Source organism: Schistocerca piceifrons, chromosome 9, assembly GCF_021461385.2.
Source record: "Schistocerca piceifrons isolate TAMUIC-IGC-003096 chromosome 9, iqSchPice1.1, whole genome shotgun sequence".
NCBI lineage: Eukaryota > Metazoa > Arthropoda > Insecta > Orthoptera > Acrididae > Schistocerca > Schistocerca piceifrons.
In genome coordinates this window covers 90,641,218-90,668,365 of record NC_060146.1, presented here as the reverse complement: position 1 = coordinate 90,668,365, position 27,148 = coordinate 90,641,218, and the positions used below count along the sequence as shown (strand labels likewise).

Here is a 27,148-nt window from a genome sequence, read left to right as displayed (position 1 = left end):
TCTAAATCATAGTTCGTAACACCAGCTAAAACTCGCTTTCCTACAACGGCAACATGGCGGTTTCAAGCACGACTCGTACCATCGTCAGCAGAAAGAGGTGGATTTGGAACTCTTTGTAATTAATTTTTTTAACAACAGTGCAAAGGGGGTGGTGTGTGACATCAGTGGACTATTCTTTCTGGGGTTGGTGAAGGACCTAGTTTATGCGACTCCGCTCGATTTTCGTACAGACCTGGTCGCTAGAATTATTACAGCCACGGAAGTGTACGACAAACACCTTGGGCGTGTAGACAGTCAGTGCTTCTCTGTACACTCTGTCGTGATCATGATTGTATCTAATATGAAAAATATCTGCATTTTTTTACTTGCTGCTCTATACACTGACAGAACAGACCTAAGACACTGTTACGAAAGTGTACGTGTTCGCTGAGTATTGTTTTGTTGTGAGTTATTTGTTTTGGTTATCGCATACTATAGTCTTATTCACTGTTGTGAAGATACTTTCACAGAGACAAGGGTGACAGCGGTAACAAACCGAAAAAATCACAATTACGTTATTACTTTGTAACAAGCCCACGGTGACCACAGGTCCTTTGTAACAAAATACTCCGAGTCATGAATTATATATCACACACACACACGCAGAGCCGGAGAAACTTTTGGAGGTTGTTCTAGCACGCGTTCCGAGTATGCAGGCATAAGGGACCTATGGTCTCAGGCATTGGGAGTTTGTAAATAATTTTATAATACCTTATTCCGAAAGTAGTTTATCAAATAATCTAGCACTGTAGTCGTTTATTGATTTTAAGTGACTGAAATGGACTGTAGATGCCTATTTGACAACTTTCGTAACAAGGTATGAGGATTCTTCAGTCGAAACAAGTAAACTGTATACTCCACGAAAGAAGATCGTGACTGTTGTGATCTTTATGGTCTTTTATTCCCATCTCGTTAAGATAGGCAGGCTGTTTTAGGACTTTGTCATTTTTAGGCCAATATCCCAACAGGATCGGTATGCAGCAGAAGGGATCCGAATCGGTAATCCCTGGGACGGAATTTCCAGTTCTGACATTCACCTGATGAGGAAGGAGATCCCATAACTTAGTCGGAACTGTGCTCTTGAAACTATTTCATTTTATATCTGGGAAAAAGTTGTCAGTTCTGTTAAATCTTCTCGGTGTCCAGACCGTGACATTTCGGAGGGGCATACTGCCGCACACGCCATTTCCTGCATTTACGTACGCGAATGACACCCTCCAGATAACATGACTGCCAGTAGAAGCTGGAAGTAGAAGCTGCGTCCCCCTAAGTTCCGACAGAGTGTCGTATCCTGGCGAAGAAGACGATGTTAATCTTCGAAAACTAGAGTCTAACCCGACATGACTGATGAAGAAGACTGTGCTCATCTTTGAAAGCTCGACTTTCAACCCCGATATGCTCATCTTACACAAGGACACCGCCGTGAAAGTTACATTTAGGCGCGCGAATTTCTTCAGCGTTGTAACCCAACCAAATACTACACTTCGTTGCGTGTACCCACGTGTGAACAATCTACAAACCAAGCACTCCAGAAATCGAAAGCGAGAGGAATTACGACTGCAAGATGGACAAAGGGACAGCCAACGACCCTGGAAGCGGTAGAGGGCGAGTGCGCATGCGCGCCGCCCTGGACCCACCCCCGCCGCCTCGGCCAGTGGTCAGCGCCCGGCCACCTGTTGATGGGGGTGGCCACCCCCGCAGTCCGCGCGTGTCCATGTGTGAGGCAATCGGGGGAGGGCCTGTGTCCGCCTGTGCACACTGGCCACTGGTCACTCTCCACCTGCCGTCTCTAGCTCGCCATTGGTCGAATAAGCTGTCGCGCGGGAGGGGGACGGCTTTAGAGCTTTCCGGGAAACGGCGGCTCTGTCCGCCACGGGATTACCGTGCGACGCGTTTGCAGCATACTAGTACGGGCTGCGAACAGTGCCTTCTGGCAAGGAGAGTTGTCACTGTACTCTACTTACTAAACACCCAACACGAACAGCGTGTACTGGAGACCGTGTCGTGCTATTTAAGGTTTTATAAAGGTTAGCTCCAGAATGTTTTCTCGTGGTAGCCTCAAACGCATGGTGAGTTCCAATCTATTTTGACACCACTTTTTCGTTTTTAACGTTTTATGCAATTTAGTTTCGTATTTATAACTTTATAGCGCAATATGAATGTCTACTGGTATTGAGTTTCTTTTAAATTACAAAACATCATAATCACCTTTGACAGTTAAAATTGCTTATAAAGACAAGTATTAGAATTTCATATGTCAGTAATTCTGAAGTGGAATTCAGCGAAAATTTCGTGCTTCACCTTCTTGTTTTTCGTGGCCATATCCGAAATCTTCACGGCGTCAGCAAGTTATTGCGGATTTGCCAGTGGTAGTGGCAAAGGGTGATCCGATGCCGTTCCTTGTTGAAATAAGGAATACCCGGAGCCTTACTTTTCATAAAATGTATTAATTACGCTACCAGTTTCGACACTACGTTAGTGTAATCTTTAGGCCCGTAATGTAGTGCCGAAACTGGTCGGGTGAATAATACATTTTATAAAAAAAACGGCTGTTGATATTCCTTATTTATATAAGCTAATGGCCAGCCGTAGTCCTACATCCACTTCAGTGATGGATCATTTAGGATGCCCTCCCTTCTGTTCAAAAAATGTTCAAATGTGTGTGAAGTCTTATGGGACTTAACTGCTAAGGTCATCAGTCCCTAAACTTACACACTACTTAACCTAAATTATCCTAAGGACAAACACACACACCCATGCCTCCCTTCTGTCCCCAACCCTTACGCCTCTAGGGCAGAATTCGTGTACCTCAATATGTCCACGTCTAGCGTTATCCATGCGAAAGTGTGAGAACGTTTCCTAAACGTTTGCGAATCGTGTAACTGAGGTGAGACGTGGAAACCAGCTCGGTGTTCACCAAGTCGGATGCGGAAAACCATCTAAAAACACATTCAGGCCTGCCAGCACACCGGCGCCCGTCGGCAACCCTCCAGGCGAATACGATACGGGGCCGTCGCGCACGCCTGTCCCTTGAGGGTAATTTCGTGATTCAGCATATTTTTAAGGTTTTGTTAAGTGCTGAAATACTTTTCGCTGCATTTCAGTCTAAAATGGATGTTGTTGTTGTGGTGCAGCCATCTATGTTGTTCTATCTTGTACAATCCTCTACCTCTCCGAATAACTGTCCTTTAGAGCCTGTTTACTGTATTTCGTTGTTGCTCTCCCTCTACAATTTTTACCAGCCCTCTCCCCCTCCCCCCCCCCCCCAAACCAGCCCACAATACGCTCCAGTACAAGGAAGTTGATCCCTTAATGTCTCAGAATACGAATAGACGCCCTCTTCTGCCACTAATTTTTTTCCTCCCCACTTCTCTTGATTGCTTCCTCGTTAGTTGCATGATGTACTTTCTGATCTTCAGCATTCTTCTCTAGCACCACGTTTCAAAAGCTTCTATTCTGTTCTGAAATGTTTATCGTCCACAATTCGCTTCCATCCACGTTTCACTTCCATATATGGCTACCTCCAAAGAAATACTTTCAGAGAAGACGTCCTAAGACTTAAATCTATACTCGATGTTAACAAATTCCTCTTCTTCAAAAACACTTACCTTATCATTGTTGTTCTGCATTTTAGAACCTTTCTTCTTCGGCCATAGTCAGTTATTCTATTGCACAAATAGCAAACCTCATCCATTGCTTTCAGTGTCTCGTTTCCTGATGCTAATTACCTCCTTTGTTTCGCTTTTGTTGATGTTCGTCGTATAGCCTCCTTTCAAGACACTGTCCATTCTATTCAACTAATCTCTTTTTTTTTTTTTTTAAGGTGTGGCTTAAAGTCACTTAGGATTCTGGAACGCTTCATGCATTCTTTGTGGTCAGTGCACTTATTCTTCACCTGAAGTGTGACTTTTTGTGCGAGCCAGCTTAACTACAGAGCTACAAGCATATATTCTGAAAGATTTTATTTCTTTTCCCAGGACGTAACACCTTCACCAAATTTTTCTTTGGCTTCCTTTACTGCTTGCTGAGTATATAGAGTGAATAACATCAGAAACGCTGTCTCACTCCCTTCTCAAACACTGCTTGTCTCTCATCCCTCTCAACTACCGTCAGTTTCCAGTACGCGGTAGACAAATTCTTGCTCCCTGTATTTTACCTCTGCTATCTTCAGAACATTGCTTTCTGTAAGAAACTGGATAAACAATGAGACCGTAGCAGTCTGTAGTACAAATAAGCCAGCTGGTGTGGACGAGTGGTTCTAGGCGCTTCAGTCTGGAACCGTGCGACCGCTACGGTCGCAGGTTCGAATCCTGCCTCGGACATGGATGTGTGTGATGTCCTTGGGTTACTTAGGTTTAAGTATTTCTAAGTTCTAGGGGACTGATGACCTCCGATATTTAGTCCCATAGTGCTTAGAGCCATTTCTGAGTATAAATAAATAATTTTGCAGAGGAAGCCAGGCCAGAAAGGTTGCCAATAAAATTAATTTTTTTCTATGACTGTCACTCTCAAATGGTCTAGCCATTAACGATTTTACTGTCGTAATGCTGCGCCACCGGCTCCCGGCACGGACTGCCCCTATTCAGACGGCACTTCCGCTGTTTCTCCCGTACAGCAGACGCCGAGTCGCCGCCCGGACAGGACACGCTGACATGCGGCGGCTGCGCCAAGGCGTTCGCGCTCGCCGACATCGTGCGCTTCATCCAGCACAAGGTGCTCTCCTGCGCCGCCGCCCCCGCCGCCTCTGCCGCCTCCACCACCGCCCCCGGCACGCCCTGCAACAACAACAACAACAACAGCGGCGCCGCCGCCAAGGACGACTACGACAGCGACGGCGGCAGCACCGGTGAGTGTCGCTTAGCACCTGTAACTGTGTCTAGAGCACCCTCCGCCAATCATTAACAGGCCTAGTTAAGGGTAAACACCTACGCAGTGCGAGCCCTCGTACAATGGTTGGGTGGGAGGTTTTGCGTCTGGAGGCCAAAGACCTCGTGCACTTTTTCCACACACAATCCCATTTCAGAATATGCTTAAGACGTAGTTTCCATTTCAAATAAAAGGACGTACCAGACTTAGTCCTTTTCAAAACGGTGTGCTTATTTGTAGACATACTACCCTCAAAATCACACAAATATTCAAAGTACGTATTTTCCGATGTAATCTTCTTTCAGTTCAAGGCTCCTATTTGCACTTATTTGAAGACAGAGCGCCTGTTTAATAATGTATTACGACACGATTGCACAAATACATAAACAAGGTATTCACTTTATCGGTCTCTGAAAGCATCTGAGTAATCCACCAGAAACCCTCGTAAAATGTATAACAAATACAGGTGCGCACCTGGAACTTCGTAATGACCTAAAATATTTCAATGTACATCGTATTGTCACATGCTAAAAGAGGACTAAATTTAAAATATCATCCTTTGCTGTCGTATTGTGGTTAGGCGTGAGAAGGCTATGGAAAAAGGGGGAATGGGGCGGGAGAGGTGACGAGGGAGAGGCAAAAGTGAAAGGATTTCATCCTCTCTGTATCTACTAACGTTTGCCGTAACCCTGAAACTTGAAAAGCGGAGCCAAGATTGCAAATAATTAATCTTACAAAAAATTTTAGAAGTTTTAAATAATTTATCTTAAATATTTTAAGAAGTACGTGAAAAGAATTAAAATTTATGCCATACCCTATAATTATGAAAATGTCTGTACATTTTTTATGCATGATCTAACATTTAAAACAAAAACTATGGAAAAATTATGCACTAAAATATAAGTGCTTATATTAAACGTTGTTTTTTGTTTACTGTTATTTCATCCCCCCTAGACCCATGTGGGTCGTCTATTCAATCACCTCTTCAGCCAGTTGACATGTACGACTAACTGAAATTACAAAACAGAAACGTAATGGTAAGATATTTCTTTGTGTTTCGTTAAAACAATATTATTAAAAAGATGAAACAATTTTAAAACGTATAAACAAAGATATAAATAGTCACTAATCCACAAAATAAGCATTTAATCAGACTAAAACTGCAAGGACGTGCGCTGAGATAGGTAGTCTGTTGCTGAAGGGCAAAGGTTGCCCACTGAGGAGGGTAGAAATGTGGTAGTGTTGAGGACGGAGGACTGGTGCGTGGTATCGATACGGCAGAAGCGGCTCTTGGGAGACAAGAAGCGAGAAGTACGTAGAGTTAGAATTTGAAGGAATGAAGGGTGTAAGAGGAAACATGCAAAGGGAAGGAAAAGGTTCATGTTACGCCCTTATATGTGAATGAATAATTCAATTACGGAACCATAATCAAGCACATTTTACATTAAAATAAGTTGTTGTTGTTGTTGTTGTTGTGGTCTTCAGTCCTGAGACTGGTTTGATGCAGCTCTCCATGCTGATCTATTCTGTGCAAGCTTCATCATCTCCCAGTACCTACTGCAACAAAAATTGCAGCAAGAGGAAGACATAACTTAAAACCATATGTAAAAGTTACTTAAATGATAAAATGATAGCAATTTGCTATTAAAATTGCGTGCATGAAGTTATGATAAAACAGACTTACATTAGGACGGCATTCTCCTCTACTGGGCTTTGCCACAATCACCTGTTACCAGTGAAACGTCCCCTTAGAAAAATTATAAATGACTGTGCTTAAACTGACACACAATATTTTTAGCGCAACGCAATCTGACTTTCAAAAATCCCTACGAAAGAATGGCCCTGACTAACAATAATCTATACCTTTCACGAATCACTTTCCTCACAAAAATCTTCGTTACTCAAACTACTGCAATACAGCGTGCGCCAATACTGCCAGCTGAATAAAAGATTCTAACTACTGAAGGCACTAACTACTGATAGGCATAGTTAGCAAATGAAAGATTTTGATAGAGAACAAATAATGTTTCTACCTTAATAGTGTTCAAAAGTCATAATATATGTAACAGTTCATGACATCCAGTCTTACAAATTTACTGTCTCTGATGGACACACGTCCAGATCATCCGCTCTCAAAACTCCGCCATCTCTCTCCCCACATCCACCACTGCTGGCGGCCCACCTCCAACTGCGCAACGCTACGCGCTGTAAACGGCCAACTGCCCAACACTACAATAGAAAATTCCAACAATGCAAACCAGCCACAGACTGCACACAGCACAGTCATTGTTTTTCATACAGAGCTCTACGTGGCGTTACCAACATAAAGAACCTAAACAGCCTACTTACACCAGAACTACACGGAACATTGCGGATGCAATTCAGGCCAAAACTACAAACCGAGAGATGTGTCCCTACAGTGGTACTGCAACGCAGTGTTGAAACTTCCCGGCAGACTGAACTGTGTGCCTCACTGTAACTCGAACCTGGGACCTTTATCTTTCGCAGGCAAGAGCTCTACAGACTGAGCTAACCAAGAACGACTCACAGCCCGTCATCAAAGCTTCCCTTCGCCCGGTACCCCGTCATGCACCATCGAAAAGATACAGGTCCCAAGTTCGAGTCCCAATCCGACACATTTAATCTGTCACCGAGATTCAAATCGGCGCACACTTAGATTCAGGGTGAGAAATCATTCTGGAAAGACAGTACTGTGTCGAAACGCTTAGAGCACCTCGGCCCGGTCGTGGCGTGTGGCACGTTGTAGAGAAGACGCCCCGGTGTCCGCAGGTGGGGTGGTGAGCTCTCGCCGGCCCAGCATTTCGGCGCCCATCACGACGCGGAAGGCGCGCCCGCCTCCCGCCGCCTCCCCGTCCGCCCCCGGGGGCGGCGAGGCCTCTCCGCTGCCGCTGCTGCCGATGCTGTCGCCGCCGCCGCCCAGCTCGACGCCCAAGCGTCGCGGCGCCGACAGCGACGACGAGGAATCGCTGGCTGACGCGAAGCCGCCGCGCGGGCTCGTCAAGCTCGAGGACGCCGCCTCCTCGCCCGAGGACGCCGCCTCCGGCGTCAAGCGCTGCAAGACCGACGTCGCCGACGCCGAGTCCAACACCACCAACTCAGGTAGGTGTCCTGTTCCAGGCTGTCTCTTTTACGACGTACTGTGCTGAACCTGAGGGAGTGTCGCAGTATACACTGTGCCGAAGCTCAGGGAAGGTCCCAGCATATACTGTGTCAAACCTACTACTGTCTCTTTCATGACCTACTGTGCTGAACCTGAGGGAGTGTCGCAGTATACACTGTGCCGAAGCTCAGGGAAGGTCCCAGTGTATACTGTGTCAAACCTACTACTGTCTCTTTCACGACCTACTGTGCTGAACCTGAGGGAGTGTCGCAGTATACACTGTGCCGAAGCTCAGGGAAGGTCCCAGTATATACTGTGGTAGACCTGCTACTGTCTCTTTCACAACCTATTGTGCTGAACCTGAGGGAGTGTCGCAGTATACACTGTGCCGAAGCTCAGGGAAGGTCCCAGTGTATACTGTGTCAAACCTACTACTGTCTCTTTCACGACCTACTGTGCTGAACCTGAGGGAGTGTCGCAGTATACACTGTGCCGAAGCTCAGGGAAGGTCCCAGTATATACTGTGGTAGACCTTCTACTGTCTCTTTCACAACCTATTGTGCTGAACCTGAGGGAGTGTCGCAGTATACACTGTGCCGAAGCTCAGGGAAGGTCCCAGTATATACTGTGTCCAACCTACTACTGCCTCTTTCACGATGTACTGTGCTGAACCTGAGGGAGTGTCGCAGTATACACTGTGCCGAAGCTCAGGGAAGGTCCCAGTATATACTGTGTCAAACCTACTACTGTCTCTTTCACAACCTATTGTGCTGAACCTGAGGGAGTGTCGCAGTATACACTGTGCCGAAACTCAGGGAAGGTCCCAGTATATACTGTGTCAAACCTACTACTGTACATAACATACAAGGTCCCAATCTCTGCTGTGCAACACATATGGGAAGGTTCCAGCACCTGGAGAAAAGGTCCCAGTATCCATGGGCAGAGACGTAACTCTCTGTCCGAATAGGCTTCAGAAGATCCAACAGTACCGACGGCCGTGTCATCCTCAAGCGAGGCGTCACAAGTTGGGGATATGGAGTGGCATGTGGTCAGCACACCGCTCTCACGGCCGTTGCCAGTATTCGTGACCAGAGCTGCTAATTCTCAGTCAAGTAGTTCGTCAATTGGACTCACAAGGGCTGAGTGCACCCCTCTTGCCGGCCGGAGTGGCCGTGCGGTTCTAGGCGCTACAGTCTGGAGCCGAGCGACCGCTACGGTCGCAGGTTCGAATCCTGCCTCGGGCATGGTTGTGTGTGATGTCCTTAGGTTAGTTAGGTTTAATTAGTTCTAAGTTCTAGGCGACTGATGACCTCAGAAGATAAGTCGCATAGTGCTCAGAGCCATTTGTGCCATAGCCACCCCACTTAACAACAGTGCTCTGTAGCCCGGGCAATCACCCATCCAAGTGCCAGCCAAGCCCGAAAGCGCGTAACTTAGGTGACATGACGGGAATCGGTGTTACCACTGCGGACAGGCCGTTGGCCGTGGTGAGAGACGGAAGGGAATGTAAAATCTTTTTCACTCCAGTTGCTGACAAGTACAACAACCAAGACTTTTTGAAAGGACTAAGCGGTTTGTTCTTGAAAAAAGAGGAAGTTTCTTACATGTTACCAAAGCATAAAGAAGAATATGGGCAGTGAGCCATGAAAATTAACTTTACAAGAACTCAATACTTGGTTGTCAAAGGTATAGGAAGAGATCTTGTTATGAATGATGGATCTGCAATAAATAGGGACGTTCATATAACATACGGTAGAAGCAACGAGGAAATAAAGCACGGAATAGGAGGGGAAAATTACGCAGTTACACTCCAATACGCGCGATAAAACTACGATTGAAAATTTGAAAAGGAGGAGCTACGAAAATATAGTTGAGGACAATGCTCAGTATGGGGATGGACTATGGGAAGTCTCTAGGGTCAATGAAAAGAAATTAAAGGCACTGGAGTTCTGGAAACGATGCTGTAAAGTAACAAGAAATAAATAAGAAATGAACCATTACGCGTACAGATGGGAGATGCAAAGAATATCGACTTCTTCGAAGAACGTCAGAGGAAAGATGACCTTCTAACGTATGGTACTGGAGACCTCCACGAACGAAAAAGAGGAAGACCCCGGTTACACACAAAAGAAGTTCAAATGTGTGTGAATTCTAAGGGACCAAACTGCTGAGGTCATCGATCCCTAGACTGACACACTACTTAAACTAACTTGTACTAAGAGCAAAACACACACACACCCATGCCCGAGGGAGGACTCGAACCTCCGGCGGGAGGGGCCGCGCAGTTCGTGACATGACGCCTGAAACCGCACGGCCACTCCGCGTGACAGACCGGTTACACTGGCGTGCACTGTAGGACAGAGTCATGCAAGAAGAGGACTGGCAGGACAGAAGGAGAGGGAAACTTGGATGCGAGAGACTCCGCATGCTGTCGAAAACTCGTAGAAAGAAGAAGAAGAATAAGAGGAACTAGGGGAATGCCCCAATACCTACATTAGGGGACCTAAAGGAATGTCACAGTACCTGCCGTGTGTAACCCAAGGAAAGGCCACAGAGATTGTGTGATTTCTATCTTGTGGATCACTAGCAGAGATCTTCCGACTGTCAATGTCAGCTTTCGAAATCGGAACCAGTTGCTGTATTTTCTTCAAATAGCATGATTGTTCTTGCGAGGCTGAAAGCACCACCTTCCATTGCTCCCACTAAATAAAAACTTTTCTCGCAGAACCAGGAATCGACCATGGTTTCTCTATTGCACAGCAGCTCGATACGTGGACCACTAATCGGTTACTTTAAGAGTCTCCTGGCCTCCCTCACAGCACTTGCATCAGCTCGACACTCCATCATCTTCTACGACGTCAGCTATTACACTCTTTCCAGCTAATTCTCCTCGTGAAATTTATCCTCGGCTGTACTATATAATTAAGTCCAAAAGGAAAAGCCTTTTGAGCAAATGAACACTTACCTCGAATCCTGTTCATTCGTATAAAAAATAAAATCACAGTTCATGCATTCCAGAAGTAAAATTAGTAATATGAGTAATGAAGTAATGCGATGCTAATTTCTCCTTCCTGATGAAACGGCTACAAGATTCGGCGCGACTCCAGTAATCAAAACTTTCGTTAGCACGGTCGAATTGAGGCAGACTATGACACTTCTCCTCAGGTATAAAATAAATCTCTGTTCGTGGAGTGTTACGTGAAATTAAGTTTTGAAGGGTAACAATGACAGAGGTTGTTGCATTGCCGCAGTTCGTCTTTGTGCTACAGTGGAATTATAGAATTATGAAAAATGTTAGTGACACAGAAAGTTTTGGTTATCCTCAAACATAATTACACGTGTAAAGCAGACACGCACGCAGACGCACGCACTTATCCAGATGCCGGACCGCATTCTGCCTCTCGCATTTCTTAAGAAACAGTCTGGAACACTCGCCGGGCTTAATTGCTGGGACAGCAGTTCTCATTTCGCTGCCTCGCATGTGTGTGCTTTTTTTTATTTTTTCTACGCCGTCTGTTTCGCTGCTCCTGCTACGCATTAAGTGGTCAAGAAATGAGCTGACCTTTGGGCTGCTATTCCAGCGCTTTCGGTCGCACACGTCCCTTCACTTTGGAAATTCCCAGAATCTACCTCTGGGCAGCAATGGCGCCTATCGTCCTACTCGGGAAGGAGAACACGGTAACTTACACCGGAAGTGTTCCAGCTGTGGAAGTCCGTGAGGTGCGGCATGGGAGGACAGTGGTACATGCAGGTCAAAGAATTCCTCGCCGATGACAGTAGCTGCAGCTGATTCAACAGTGTTAGTGACACGTCGGATTAGAAACATCCTGGCAGACCAGCGCTCTCTGCCGTATCAGGACTCGAACCTGGAATCTTTATCAACCGGGTGTCAGTCTCTACCTATCAAAGCACGGCTCACAACCCGTCACCACAGCTTTATTTCCTCCAGAACTTCTTCCTTCCTGGGAGAAAGGGTATTGCGGGAGAAACGGCTTAGCCACAGCGTACGTGATTATTTCCAGAACTAATTTTCACTCACCAGTGGAGCGTGCGTTGTTTTGAAACTTTCTGGCTGATCAAGAAGAGCTGTGAGGGCGGATAGTGACTGCTTCTAGGATAACTCAGTCGGTAGAGCGCTTTGCCGCAATGGCGAAAGGTCTCAGGTTCGAGACCCGATCCGGCAAGAAGTTTCATATCAGTGCAAACTGCGCTGCAGATGAAAATTCGTTCTGTAAATAGGTTGGATTTACTAAGTCATAATGTCATGCACGAAAGCAACCAACAAAATTCGTCGTTCTGCAACACTGTCAAGCCACATTAACGACCCCGCCCGGATAGCCGCGCGGTCTAACGCGCTGCTTCCCGAGCGGGAAGGCGTGCCGGTCCCTGGCACGAATCCGCCTGGTGGATTAGCGTCGAGTTCCGGTGTGCCGGCCAGTCTGTGGATGGTTTTTAAGGCGGTTTTCTATCCATCTCAGCGAATGCGGGCTGGTTCTCCTTATTCTGCCTCAATTACACTACGTCGGCGACTGGTGCACAAACACTGTCTCCACGTACGTTTGCACCATAATTACTCTACCACGAAAACATTTGGGTTGGGCTTACACTCGTCTGGAATGAGACGTTCCTGGAGGGGCACTGGAGGCAGAACAGCATAATAACCCTGGGTTCGGTGTGGGGCGGCTGTGGAGTGGGTGGACTGCTGTGGCCTGTTGTGGCATTGTGAACCACAGAGGACTACGGCCCAGACGAAGCCTCTCCATCTTTTCTAGGTCCCCGGTTTAAATACACACATTAACATGACCAGCACCATGTTCAACGTCAACGTGCAATAGCCACTCACAGACGGCAGTTGGCACCACTAATAGCGGAAGGTAAATAAAGCGTATTGGGTGGATGCGGACAACAGTGCATTGTTGTAGTGTTCTGGAAACGGAGCGATTTATCTGCTGTCCAGAAGAGCATGGTCATTGGCCTTCGGGTGAAGGGTGGAAGCGTTTCCGGAACGGGTGAGCTTGTAAACTGATCGCGCGCTGCCGCGGTTGAAGTGTACCGAGCATGGCAAAATGGCGCTATCGAAAACGGCGCCGAGACACAACGGGCCATCGATGAAGGGGTGAACGTCGGCTGCACAGACGTCTGTGGGTGAGTAGACGTGCAACTGACTGCCCAGATGAACCAAGGGACTGCCAACAGCGTCTCCTGGACGATTGTTCGGCGAACATTGCTGCATGTTTCCCCCCCCCCCCCCCCCCCCCCCCCCCCATCACCCACCTTGTCAGGCGCATGATTATTGTACCGACGCCAGTCGCTGTTTATGGCCAACGAAGGCTGTTGTTTGTATACCAGAACTGGACGTCCACTGGGTGCTGGCAGTAGGCCTTTACAGGTGAATCACTTTTGTGGACCCTAGAACAATCGTCGAAAGCGTCCATGCCGGAGGAGGGAGTGTTATGATGGAGAATGTTTTCGTGGTATTTCTTGGTGATTTCGTCTTTCTGGAAGGCAAAATATCCATCTCTATAATGGTATGTCCCAGGAGGACATTGCAATGCTCGTAGTGTACATGTGTGGTTCGAAGAGGACCAGGATGAGTCCACCGTACACCCTTGCCCACCAGGCTCCCCGGATTTAAATCCAATCGAGAACCTGTGGGACCAACCTCGATCGGGCTGCTCGCGCCACGGATCCACAACGGTGAAACCTGTCACAATCGGCCTCGGCACTGGAGTCAGCACGGATCCACATCTTCCAGAACCTCATTCAACCTCATTCAGCGGACAGCCCTGCAAAAAGTGGCTATCCAGACTTCTGCCAGGTGGTCACATTAATGTGACTAGAAAGTGTAGAAGATGAAACAAACCATCCTGTAATTCTGTTTCTGTTCCAAGCCAGCAGTGGTAACACTGGTTAAGCGCTGTCGGGCTGGGCTAGCACTTGGATGGGTGACCATCCGGTCTGCCGAGTGCTGTTGGCAAGCGAAGTGCACTCACCCTTTGTGAGGCAAACTGAGGAGCTACTTGATCGAGAAGTATCGGCTCCTATCTCGTAAACGCATACGGCTGGGAGAGCGGTGCTGACCACATGCCCCGCGCCCCCCAGTATCTGCATCCAGTGACCGCCTGTGGGCTGAGGATGACACGGTGGCCGGTCGGTACCGTTGGGGCTCCCTAGGCCTGTTCAGACGGAGGAGTTTATGTTCAAACACAGTCTCTAAAATTTCAATTTAGGAACCACTACAACTCCCAAGGAGATGCTTTTATACTGTGTTAAATCGCGATTAAAATTGTTCCGTAGCTTCCAAAGCTCTGGTGAAGAATTGCTGACCCCTATCTGTACACCGATTTAATGAAACCGTTGAGACGGAGTTTATTGTCCATTTTTTCTATTACTTCGTTACGTAGCCGATATGAAGCTTTAACTGCGGGTTGACCGAAGCGTCCGATCCCACCCGTCGGCTTTGACCCGTGACGTAAGGCTGTTGTGGTGTGTGACGTCATGACGGCGCGGAATTTAGTTTGTGAGAGTGGCGTGTTTGTAGGTGTCGTTTTGATGCGATCGGTAGTGCTCACTGGTGGTGTCTTAGGTGATGTTTTTGGTTTAGTTTGCAAGTGTGGGGTCGTGTGTGTATTTTGGTAAATTGCTTTTTTTATGTCTTTGGTAGGTATGGATATGACTGACAGCGTCAACAGTTTTCGGTTGTCGGCTATGATGGGGGACAGTGCGTTGTCTCTAATACAATTTCTTCAACTATTCGGATTTTTGGATGAAGTCATGAAGTGTTCAGTATGTCTTGAAGAAATAAGGCTTACTTAAAGTTCCGGCGTCTCAGACCATGGACGGCTGTATGTGGAGATATTGTAAGGATAACAGGTCAAGGGAAGTGTTCGATCGCAATTTATGGGATCGGGAGCTGCTATTAAGTTGTATAGCTCAAGGGAAGTATCCGATTCCAGATGACATTGTGTTTAGTGGTATTTGGGGAGTTTTGTGAAGTCGGTTTTTTTCGTCGTTTTGCGTGGTTTTGTATGGGGGTGGGTATCTAAATTATTTATATTTAGTTTGTCCTCACCCAAAAAAAACCTATTTCCCGCGCTTGTCCAGTTAGTGTCTTTAGGCTTTTTGTGGAACGTGTGTGTGTTTGTTTTTCGATGTATTTCCGTTCTCATAATGTGTACGTAACGACTTTATATGCGCCATATTGGAATCGTGGTTTATGGTCGTTTCCGCCATATTTGTGACGTCATGAGTCAGAGCAGACGGGCGGGATCGGACGCTTCCGTATTTCCTTAACTGCTATAATGCACGTTGAGAACATAAGCTGATGACGTCTACAAATCACTGCACATCGAAATCTCGAACTGCATTTGTCACCGAGAGGGCCGGGAGTTCATCTCCCGGCGCGACCACTCGTGAGAATCGGCTCTCTTCGCGCTGTACCAGATTGGCAGAGGCGGTGAGTCACGAATTAGCTGGCCATTACCGATTCTAATCGCGTCGCCGGCTCTTAAGGGCACTCGCCCTGACATCCACTGTGCGTCCGCGTCCAGCTGCCCGTCTGCCTCACTGACCCAATTTGCATGCGGCTCTCTCTTCCCCCAACCCCCGTGTCCCCTGCTTGACCAGACGGACAGCTCCGGGATTTAATCTGAGAAGATGGGGTTGCGTGACGGGGACCCCACCCCTGCTCTGCGCTCGGATAACCGCGAGGGGAGCCCGGACCGTCTGGCAGCGCTCACTTCCCCACGGCTCAGTTTCGGGACCTCTGCTGTGTCCGGTGTGGACACTGCCCGATCAGTGAGAACTTCGCCCTGGCCGCGTCTCCTAACTATGTATATTGTTGTTGTTGTTGTTGTTGTTGTTGTGGTCAGTCCTTGTTAGTCTACCCTGTGGTCGCTGCGGCCGAGCGGTTGTAGGCGCTTCAGTCCGGAACCGCGCTGCTGCTACAGTCGCAGATTCGAATCCTGCCTCGGGCACGGATGTGTGTGATGTCCTTAGGTTAATTCGGGTTAAGTAGTTCGAAGTCTAGGAGGCTGATGACCTCAGATGTTAAGTCCCATGGTGGTTAGAGCTATTTTCTACCCTGTGTAATTACTTAAATGATATTAGTTTCTTGCGCTGTTACTGTTGAGATTAAATAATCCTTTTATTTCATATTGTTGACTGATTCCGATGTGTAGCCGTTCTCAATTGTCTGCAATATATATCAGATACAATTAGAATACAAACCATAAACAACCATTGATTATATAGTCGAGAATTTAGGTAGTACAACCCGTAAAATGTACATACTTGGATTTTGGTCTGCCTATTTGTCTACGCAACACAATTTTAAAATCAGAGCGTGGTCGGTCTGGTATACAATAAAAAAAAGTCATAAGTATACAGAAGATACAATAAATGAAATATATAGCATAACTACTACTAGGCCGCCCCAGCTTTCCAAGGGTAATAATAAATAAACACGGCCTGACGGTTTATCTCGAGAAGCCTCGTCGATAAATTATGTACACGAACTTTCCTCGCAAATCAGTCATCAGTAACTGCGAACAATATCAAAATCCCTTCAAATTACCTCGAACATGCACGCAGGAATTAATCTACTGGCCTTTAGAATTACAGGCATAACACCAGGTGAAACTTCGTGGCAGAGTAAAACTGTGTGCCGAATCGACAACTCGAAATCGGGACATTTGCCTTTCGCTGGCAAGTGTTCTACCGACTGAGCTACCCAAGCACGACTCACGACCCGTCCTCACAGCTTCATTTCTGCCACTACCTCGTCTCCTACGCTCTCCTGCGAAACTTGCAGAACTAGCACTCCAGGAAGAAAGGATATTGCGGAGACATGGCAAACTTAGCAGAAGAGCTTCTGTGAAGTTTGGAAGGTAGGAGACGAGGTACTGGCAAACTTGAAGCTGTGAGGACAGGTCGTGAGTCGTGCTTGGATAGCTCAGATGGTAGAGCACTTACCAGCGCAAGTCAAAGTCCCGATTGCGAGTCTCGGTCCGGCACACAGTTTTAATCTGTCAGAAAGTTTGGAATCAGAGCACACTCCACTGCAGAGTGAAAATTTCATTCTGTAGAACACCAGGTGCTTCAAAAACCATCATTGCATAGCACTGTCGCAAATGAAACGGAGTACTCAACAGCGATGTCTTGTGGCTTCTTACTCAGAGGTAAGCCTCAGCGGAAGGATATGCTCTGCGTATAACCTTTGTTAACCATACACCTGACATCTGAGTGGCAGGAAAGGATAGAGAGAATACTGTTTCTTTGTAATGTGTGCAAGGTACCCTCCTTTATGTACACTTACGTTACGAAGTATGTGAGACAAACAAAATGATGGTGAAAGTGATGATTAGAAGAAAAATGGAGTAACGAGTTGTTATAATAAGAACTGGAGAAGGCGTGATTGTGGGGAAAGTAAAAGAATCAGCAATTTCTCGCGAGCTGTGTTAATATAAAGTTCGAGTTTCCGGCCGACTTTTCGTCGCGAAAGGGACACATTTTGATGAGATTCACTGTTTAGCCTTTATTGTAGCCGAACTCAGATTTTCGTAAAAACAGCAAGATAACATTTTTGTCTGGATGATCATCTTCTGCAATAGCTGTCATCAGTCAAGTCTTATTTGTTTTTCATTTTCCTCACTTAAGCGTACTACACCAACACTAAATTCGTTTCGTTTCTATTGATAAAGTATCATACTGCTGGCTACTGTTTATTCCTCCACTTTACATCTTTGAATCGGCCGCCTTTACCCTCGTTGGTACTAGAGAGTGTAGTCGGAAAAGCTTCACCCTTGGTATTTCTTTCTTCCGCTTTTATGAACTCGGTTTTTATTCTTCTGGATTAGCGTTCTTTGCATTTTACTTTCAATTTTCTGCATATGAGGTTTATTGCTCTTTACTCCACTCTTCTAAAACTTCACCCGAGTTTGTTTAATAAACAGAGTTTCGGGTTTATAAGCGGTACTGTTTGGATTTGTCGCCCACAGAGCGACAACAGTCATAGGTTAGCTCGGGGCTTCCATCGTCCTTTCGCATCTTCTGTCCACTCAGCAAAATAACTCCGCGACTACTTGTACGGCTTTCACCGTCGTGAAAGCTGAAGAATTACAGAAGTGTAATTACGCGGTAGATGGAATTATGCGAGGAAAGAGGTACACAGGAAACGCTTACGTAAGGAGGGACAGATTAGTTGGACATTTGCTATGGCGGCCAGGAACTTAATCCCTAGGTATTTAGTCCAATCGACAACTTTTAAATTTGTGAATCTATGGTGTAACCGAAAGTTAACGGAATTTTTTTTAGACCTCAGTTGGAGGACCTCACACTTTTTATCGTACAGGGTCGACTGCCACTAAACAGTAAGAGACGGCATCATCTGCAAGCAAAATATTAGGATTGCTCCGATTGTCTTTAAAATCGTTTATACAGGGTGAATCAAAACTGCAGTCTCCAGCGACTTTGGACGGTTCCTTGCATACCAACAGCACAAATATTTGCGTAACGAAATTTTTCCGCGCGCATATGTAGAACAGAAAATGGCCATTGGCGGCAGGGCATTTTGCAACGTTGTTGTCAGTCAATGTGCTGCCGAGCTAGTGCAAGCGACCTACAGTTTAACATGCAATGCGGACCCCGTATTGTTCCTGGCGACTGCTCACATTGTTGGGAGGTGATGGCTAGGTTACAACAAAGAGTGATTTTTTCGAACACGTTGAGTTACCGTGCTCGCTCCGCCTGACCAGCAGACCCACCATGTATGTAGATGGCTTATCTATCGGTTTTGATGAGTGTGTATCAAGATATGCTACGTATATGTCTGTATCTTTGTGTTGACTTGGAGGCTTAAACTATGGATACCACCAATGGACTACTGACCTTAATATGTGACATAAATTTTAACCTGATATCTCTACTCGTTCCTGAGAAAAAAGGGGGATCTTAACGGTTTGACAGACAGACGGATGAAAAACAAATTTTTTCTCGATGGGTTTTTTCCGATTGAGGTATGGATCCCTAACAACGATCACACTCTTATTTCAATGTTATTAAAATAATTACTCATATTTTGTGTAAGACCTGTTTTAATTTTTGTACAACGAAATCAGATAACTTATGACACAGTCTAAAATTAGAAAAAAATACATATAGGCCCGGAATCAAACTCCCGAGTTGGAGTACGTTAGCGCAAAACATTACCCCTCGCACTTACCGGGTTAAAAAGCTACACGATCCATACATATTATAAAAATGTTTGTGTGTGTGTTCCACATCTACTCCTAAACCACTGGACCGATTCAACCAAACCTGGTACGCATATCCTTTACTGTTTAGTGTTAGGCAGCAACCACTGTGGGGATAAGAACAACCTACCTTTTAGTTCAGCCGATACATCATCATAAACAATGAGATGCGTGAAAATCTGCAGCGTTATGCATGATGTTAAAAATTTATTGGTTCTTTTCTACTGAACACATTCGCAGTACATTTTCTGGACAGCATCCATATATGCCGTTGAATGTACCTACAAAAATATACCGCTGTGCATCACGCACGAATTTTTTTCGATACTTCACTACAAACAGAGTCAATTATGTGTTTTCGTTCCTGGGAAAATGAATACCGGGACAACACCGGTTTTGTCGGTTTTGTCAGCTGCAACTGCATGGATAATCCGAAAATCACCTTTAAGTGCCTGGCAAAGAGTTCGCTGAACCACCTACACAGTAATTGTTTATTATCGTACAGCGCGCAGTGATAATGAACACCTATATCTTTCCATGCGGGCTCTGATTTACTATGACGATCGTTTCTCCGTATGTAGGACGGCGTCAACAAATATTTTCGCGTTCTGAGGAGAAAGCTTGTGACTGAACCAGAGCATTCCAGCGCAACGAAAAACGCCTTTCGTTTAATGATGTCCGCTTCAAATCCTGTATCATTTCAGTGACACTCTCTCCCCATTTCGCGATAATACAAAACGTGCTGCCCTTCATTGAACTTTTTCGATGTACTCCGTCAGTCCTATATTGTAAGGATCCCACACCCCGCAGGAGTATTCTAAAAGAGAACGGACAAGCGTAGAGCGGGCAGTCTCTTTTGAAGATCTGTTACATTTTCTATGTGTCCTGCCAATAAAACGCAGTCTTTGGTTAGCCTCCCCCACAACATTTTCTATGTGTTTCTTGCAATTTAAGTTGTTCGTAATTGTAATACCTAGGTATTTAGTTGAATTTACAGCCTTTAGATTTGACTGTTTTATCGTGAAACCGAAGTTTAAAAAAATGGTTCAAATGGCTCTGAGCACTATGGGACTTAACTTCTGAGGTCATCAGTCCCCTAGAACTTAGAACTACTTAAATCTAACTAACCTAAGGACATCACACACACCCGAGTCTGAGGCAGAATTCGAACCTGCGACCGTAGCGGTCGCGCGGTTCCAGACTGTAGCGCCTAGAACCTCTCGGCCACCCCGGCCGGCAAACCAAAGATTAACGGATTCCTTTTAGCACTGATGTGTACGACCTCACACTTTTTGTTATTTAGGGTCAGTTGCCCACGTTATACAGATGTCTTTTCTAAATCGTTCTGGAATTTATTTGTATGGAATAAAGATGGTGGTCGTACGGTGATGCCAAACAGCCTTTTCTTGACGTCCAATTTGTACTGAATACAGTATATGCACGGGCTGAAGATTTGGTGCAGGCACTTTTGTACTATTGGTAAGCAAGGAATAACGCTTGGTCTCCGACTACGCGAAATTTTGCTCACCTCGTATACATTAAGAACACCAGAGAGCCTTTACGCATCCTTGGGAAGCCGCCCGATATAGCTTCGGTCACTAGACGACTAGACGTCAATTACAGCGAACCTGTTGTAAACAGGAGCAACCTCCACCTTTTTCTATTCTCGCGGGACTGGCAGATGGTCTGGGGGGGGGGGGGGGGGGGACTCGAAGAACAGGTTGTTGACGTTACGTCTGGGGAGAGGTGTTTGGGGTCCAGTCGGAGGCTTGGCGGAGAGGTGGGCAGGTGGCTGCGTGGAGCTGAAGGCCTTCCTCCTTCAGGTGGTACAGTGTCCAGCCAGCCCGGGGTGCGGAAGAAAATCCAGCCTGAATAGCGGACCCTGCCCGCTTGACCAGTCGCGCTGAATGAGCGATGGGCGGTGACGATCTTTTAAGTGCGCGGCGCGTTGCGGCCCTCCACCTGTTGGCTCGCGACCATTAGCCCAACTCGTCCACTCACTCACCTCTACCCTCTCCTTCTTCAACTTCTCCTCCTCATCACCCACCTTGTCCAGTCCGGCCAGTTACTCGCATCCGGCCCGCGAGGTTTAAAGCCAGCACTTAACCCCGCCGGGGTCTTTTATGTCTTTATAAAACCTGCGCCACTCCCGGTCGATGCGACGCGCGCCGCGGTCGTTTTCTGTGCAGACGCTGCAACGCCCGTACCGGCCCCGGAATGCAGGCGTATACAGATTGTTGTACTTTGTAGCAGCAGGCACAAATCACCGGTTTACGGTAACGTCTCGCATCGTCGTAGGAATGACAACTCAGGATACACGGGAATGTTTTGCTTGTAAGCATTTTTTTAAATCACCAGACTACACACTGTTCTTCATCACTTCATGTCCTGTGCTAATCTTTTAACTTGCTAGTACCTGCTGTAACTAACAGCCTTTTAACATAACTCTACAAGTTGCAATCCGAACCTTTATCTTGCCTTATGGAGTTTCCTTTCTACTAACCTTCCCATTTCTAAATAGCTCCGCACATTTGCCAACATCGAAATCTGGTACTGCACTCACTTGACGTAGCCGTTAGAAGAATTTATTCGCCAGTGAGGGAACGAATAACAAAAAATAAAAGTCTTCGATACCACTTTGGCAACTTGCAGCCATAACATCACACTTTAACCTAACCTAGACCTCGGGCTACACTACAGATCACCACTTCACCACGTCCAAGGTTTCGTATTCACATTCGTTGGCCTCAGCATCTCGCAACCAATTTGTCACCTTTCAACCGGACCTAAGGCTGTGCCATAAATGGTGTAACAAAGAACTTACAGGAAAAATTTCTCACATGCAGAGGAAGAAAATATGTTAAACTGGCCTGGGTCCGCAAATTCTTTACTTTGGTGTCAGAGCTCATTTTCTACTTCTCTTCATAATCACATTACTCACGGGCAACACTTTTCTACGTGAAATGTAAAAAATTTCCACCGCTAGCAGAGATATATGCATCAATACGCCGTCGCACTAAATCTCTGAAGCACTGATATATTCATGGAGAATCACGCAACCAACGAAGATTTTCTGTCAACGTTTTGGCTGGCATTGTTGGTATACTGTTTTACGGCCTTATTTCTTCCACCCGGGCTGAATAGAAAAATTTACCAAGCTTTCTTAGAGAATACTCTGCCTGTAACATCCCTTTGCACATGCGACAAAACGTGTACTTTATGTACGACGGAGCTTTTCCTAATTTCAGTGTTAATGTTCGTAGGCTTCTAAAGGACAGATCTCGTCACGGATAGATAGGTAGAGGTGGACAAATTCCTTACCTCCACTCTCTTCAGACCTAAGCACAACACTTTTAGTTGGAGGGACATTTGAAAGCTCTTGTGTAGCAAAAGCGTGTACGAAATATACAGGATGTTCGCGCCCGTATTGTGGAAGACTGTGAAACAATATTCTCCAGGGAAACATCACCACGTCAGGGATTGAGTACGACAGTGGGTTTATGCATGTATCCTTGCAAACGGAGGTCATTTTGAACATCTCAAAGTGGTTCAAATGGCTCTGAGCACTATGGGACTTCACTTCTTTGGTCATCAGTCCCCTATAACTTAGAACTACTTAAACCTAACTAACCTAAGGACATCACACACATCCATGCCCGAGGCAGGATTCGAACCTGCGACCGCAGCGGTCGCGCGGATCCAGACTGAAGCGCCTCGAACCGCTCGGCCACTCCGGCCCGCTGAACATCTCATTTTGGAAAGGGTTTCACACTTTAACCAGGAGGGTAGGTTGAAGACGTCATGTTAGGAAATGCTTGATGTCATGCTGGTACGTTTTGTTTGTGTGTATCCCGTGATTAACGCGATTATGAACAGAACTAGAAAATGAGGTCTAACATGGAAATAGAGCTTTTCCGGACCTATGTCCATACATTTTGTTTCCTAAAAGTGTGGCCATACGTGTATACTAGCCGTCACCATAACCCGAATTCCGAAAAAAAATAGAGACAAAAAAAATTATCAGTGTTTCGTTCTATTCCTGTTTGCCTTGCATTACGTCATACAGTGAGGTGACAAAAGATATGGGATACCTCCTAACATCGTGCAGTACCTCCTTTCGCCCGGTGTAGTGCTGCGACTCGACGTGGCATATATTCAACAAGTCGCTGGCAGTCCCCTGCGGAAATATTGTGCCACGCTGCCTCTATAGCCGTTCATAACTGCGAAAGTGCTGCCGGTGCGGAAGATTATGCACGAAATGTTCGATTGGATTCATGTCGGCCTATCCGTGTGGCCAAATCATTCGCCCGACTTGTCCAGAATGACCCTCAAACCAGTCGTGAATAATTGTGGCCCGGTGACATGGCACACCGCCTTCCATAAAAATTCCATCGTTTTTTTGGGAACATGAATGGGTGCAAATTATCTCCAAGTAGCCGAACACAACCATTCCCAATGAACGGTTCAGCAGGACCGATGGACTCAGTCCATTTCATGTAAGCGCGGCCCACACCATTATGGAGCTACCACCAGCTTGTGCCCTGTTGAAAACTTGCACCGTGGCTTCCTTGGGCCTGCACCACACACTAAGCTCACCCTCAGCTCTTATCAACTGAAATTGGGACTCATCTGACGGCCCTTTCTTAATGGATAAGTTGATCGCACGTCCCACATTTATTTCCATGGTTATTTAACGCAGTATTTTTTGTCGGTCAGAAATGACAACTCTGGAGAAACCCTGATTCTTTCATTGATTAAGTGTAGATCGCCGGCCACTGCTTTGTCCGTAGTGAGAGGTAACGCGTGAAATTTAGTATTCTCGATGCACTCCCACGCTGTGGATTTCGGAATGTTGAGTTCCCTAACGATTTCTGAATTGGAACGTCTCATGAGTGTAGCTCCAACTACCATTCAGCGTTTAAAGTCCGTTATTGCCGCCATACAGGTATAACCACGTCGGTAACCTTTTCCCTTGAATAACCCGAGTATGGGCCGAGTACAACTGAGGGCTACGCCAATGCACTGCTCTTTCATACATTATGAACGTGATACTACCGCGCCGGCCGCGGTGGTCTAGCGGTTCTAGGCGCTCAGTCCGGAACCGCGCGACTGCTACGGTCGCAGGTTCGAATCCTGCCTCGGGCATGGATGCGTGTGATGTCCTTAGGTTAGTTAGGTTTAAGTAGTTCTAAGTTCTAGGGGACTGATGACCACAGATGTTAAGTCCCATAGTGCTCAGAGCCATTTTGATACTACCGCCATCTGTATAAGTTCGTATCGCTATCCCATGACTTTTGTCACCTCAGTGTCATTATGTCAAAGACAGAGGCCGATTTTCGGTACAGGTAGATTCAGTCGACTCCACACCATTGCACGAGTATGTAAAAGATGAAAATTTTAGTGCACGAAATGGCCTTTGGTAATGGTTTAAGACGTATAGGGTGAAACCCAAATGGTGCAAAGAAGCACCAAAATTTTATCAGCAGGGCAGAGAGTGTAGTGTAACTCCGAGGAATTACTTGCTTCCCGCGCCGGATGGGTATCTGTAGAGACGCGAAGCAAAGCTGGCGACGGGCCGCGAGAAAGGGTAGCGTGTGTCTGTGTCCGAAGCCTCTGGGGAGAGCCGCGAGCCGAGGAAAGACGGCGGGGCGGCCGCGTCTGCAGAGGTTACGGCGCCGGATTTGGGCCGCGCCTTATGTTCCTGACGACGGCGCGGCACTAAGGCGCCGAAACGCCGCCGACGTTACCCGCCGGGGACAGCGGCTCGGCTGCAGGAGGAAGCTACTGGCTCGTGGTCTCCGTGGCCACCTCTGCACTACCCGTTGCGTTGACGTCACCAATAAGACTGGAAGAACATTTTATGCCTTCCTGTTCTTTTAACAATGCTCGCCTATTTACCAAAATGCGAAAGACGTCTCTTTCTCTGCCTGTATATCTCTCTGTACAGCGCAGCGGTCGGCCGCACATTCCTCTAAAAGCCTCCTGAACGCCATTTGGCCCTGACGTGTTGGTATTTGACAAATGTCATTACCCGCTAAGGAACTCAGGTTCATACATAGAAAATTTGTGTGTGTGTGTGTGTGTATGAGAGAGAGAGAGAAAGAGAGAGAGAGAGAGAGAGAGAGAGAGCGAGAAAGGAGAGAGAGGGAGGGGGATAGAGAGAGGGAGGATTCCAGCACAGCTCTGGGACACCTGTTGACAGTTGAAAGACGTGAGGTATACCTCTCGTCTGTGTTACCATGTTTACCGTAATAGTATCTACGGCACTCAGAAAGTTTTTTAGATCTTATGATGAAGCTTCTATGGCTGTTAATGTGACTGCACCTGTATAACGCGTTACACAAATTACGTAATGTACTGGATTCACTCACGTCTGGAGATGGTCACAGCCTCCGAAATTAATTACACAAATAGTAAAGTATTTGTGATCCATAGTTGAATTTGTACCAAAACAAATATTTGCTGGATCGCTGTGAAACCTTACTGCAAATATATAGCAACTCGTGTAATAACTGTATGGTATCCGATTATGGTCAGCTAATCGTAACTAGCACTTGTTGTTGTGGTCTTCAGTCCTGAGACTGGTTTGATGCAGCTCTCCATGCTATTCTTTGTTGTGCAAACTTCTTCATCTCCCAGTACCTACTGCAACCTACATCCTTTTGAATCTGCTCAGTGTATTCATCTCTTGGTCTCCCTCTACGATTTTTACCCTCCACGCTGCCCTCCAGTACCAAATTTGTGATCCTTTGATGCCTCAGAACATGTCCTACCAACCGATCCCTTCTTCTAGTCAAGTTGGCCACAAGCTCCTCTTCTCCCCAATTCTATTCAATACCTCCTAATTAGTTATGTGATCTCCCCATCTAATCTTTAGTATTCTTCTGTAGCACCACATTTCGGAAGCTTCTATTCTCTTCTTGTCTAAACTATTTATCGTCCATGTTTCACTTCCATACATGGCTACACTCCATACAAATACTTTCAGAAACGATTTTCTTACACTTAAATCTATACTCGATGTTAACAAATTTCTCTTCTTCAGAAACGCTTTCCTTGCATTGCATTTCCAGTCTACAATTTATATCCTCTCTTCTTCGACCATCATCAGTTATTTTGCTCCCCAAATAGCAAAACTCCTTTAACTAGTACTTATCACAGGTTTAATTCATTATCAGCTCTTGATATTTCTTCGACTCTTTTTCAAATACTTTCTATGGTACACTAGCTCACAATATGGTGGCGCGATTTTACCACTTCTCGTGTTCCGCGTGTAATTTTGGTTGGGTTGGGTCCACGACAAGAATATGGGCAGTAGCATGTAGCGGCAGAAAGGAAGCAGTGCCTTGTAAGTTTGACACTGACGGCGTTGTAGCTGAGGCGACCAAATACGTCCTGCGGATGCAGCGGCCTCAAACCCACCCCCGCAGGTTGGCTCGAGAGGAGGAGGACCGTAAAAATAAGGCGGCGGTGGCGGCGGGGGCGTGAAGGCGAGTAACGGCCAGCCCTGCGGGGGCGGGCCAAGATGGCGCCAGCGCGGCGGAGGCAGTGGGGGCGGCGGTTTTTACGACTGCGGCGCCAGGTGCGGTCCCGCGGGGGGCTGTAAAGGACGCCTGTCCCTCACCTGCACGGCTTAACGGCGCGCCGGCCTCTTCCCTCTCTCCTGAAGATGCCGCCGACGCCGAAACGCACTCGGTTTGTCCGCGCTGAGCTGCGACGCATGCTCGTTCCCTGCTTATTAATAGTGGCCGAGCAACTCGTTCCTAGCAGTTCCGAAGCGAAGAAAGGTAGGAAGACTGAAGTTTAGCGTCCCTTCGGAACACTGGTTTATAGCCTTGTCCCTCTGCCCTGAAGACGCTGCCGATGCCGA

The 27,148-nt window shown here is 46.6% G+C and overlaps 1 protein-coding gene across 1 annotated transcript; it reads left to right on the top strand.

Moving 5' to 3' along the window:
- Nucleotides 1–1,603: 1,603 nt before the first annotated feature.
- Nucleotides 1,604–26,766, top strand: LOC124716726 (protein VASP homolog). The gene is made up of 4 exons (XM_047243269.1): nucleotides 1,604–1,757; nucleotides 4,655–4,885; nucleotides 7,696–8,025; nucleotides 26,654–26,766. Exons 1-4 carry the CDS (start codon nucleotides 1,604–1,606, stop codon nucleotides 26,764–26,766), a joined length of 828 nt encoding a protein of 275 aa, XP_047099225.1.
- Nucleotides 26,767–27,148: the final 382 nt, after the last annotated feature.

Excerpts from the sequence above, each read along its gene's own strand:
- LOC124716726 (XM_047243269.1), top strand. The coding sequence starts at position 1,604 with ATGGACAAAGGGACAGCCAACGACCCTGGAAGCGGTAGAGGGCGAGTG. Across the intron at positions 1,758-4,654 it reads CAGTCCGCGCGTGTCCATGT|CAGACGCCGAGTCGCCGCCC; the intron begins GTGAGGCAATCG and ends TCTCCCGTACAG. Across the intron at positions 8,026-26,653 it reads GTCCAACACCACCAACTCAG|CTGAGGCGACCAAATACGTC; the intron begins GTAGGTGTCCTG and ends ACGGCGTTGTAG.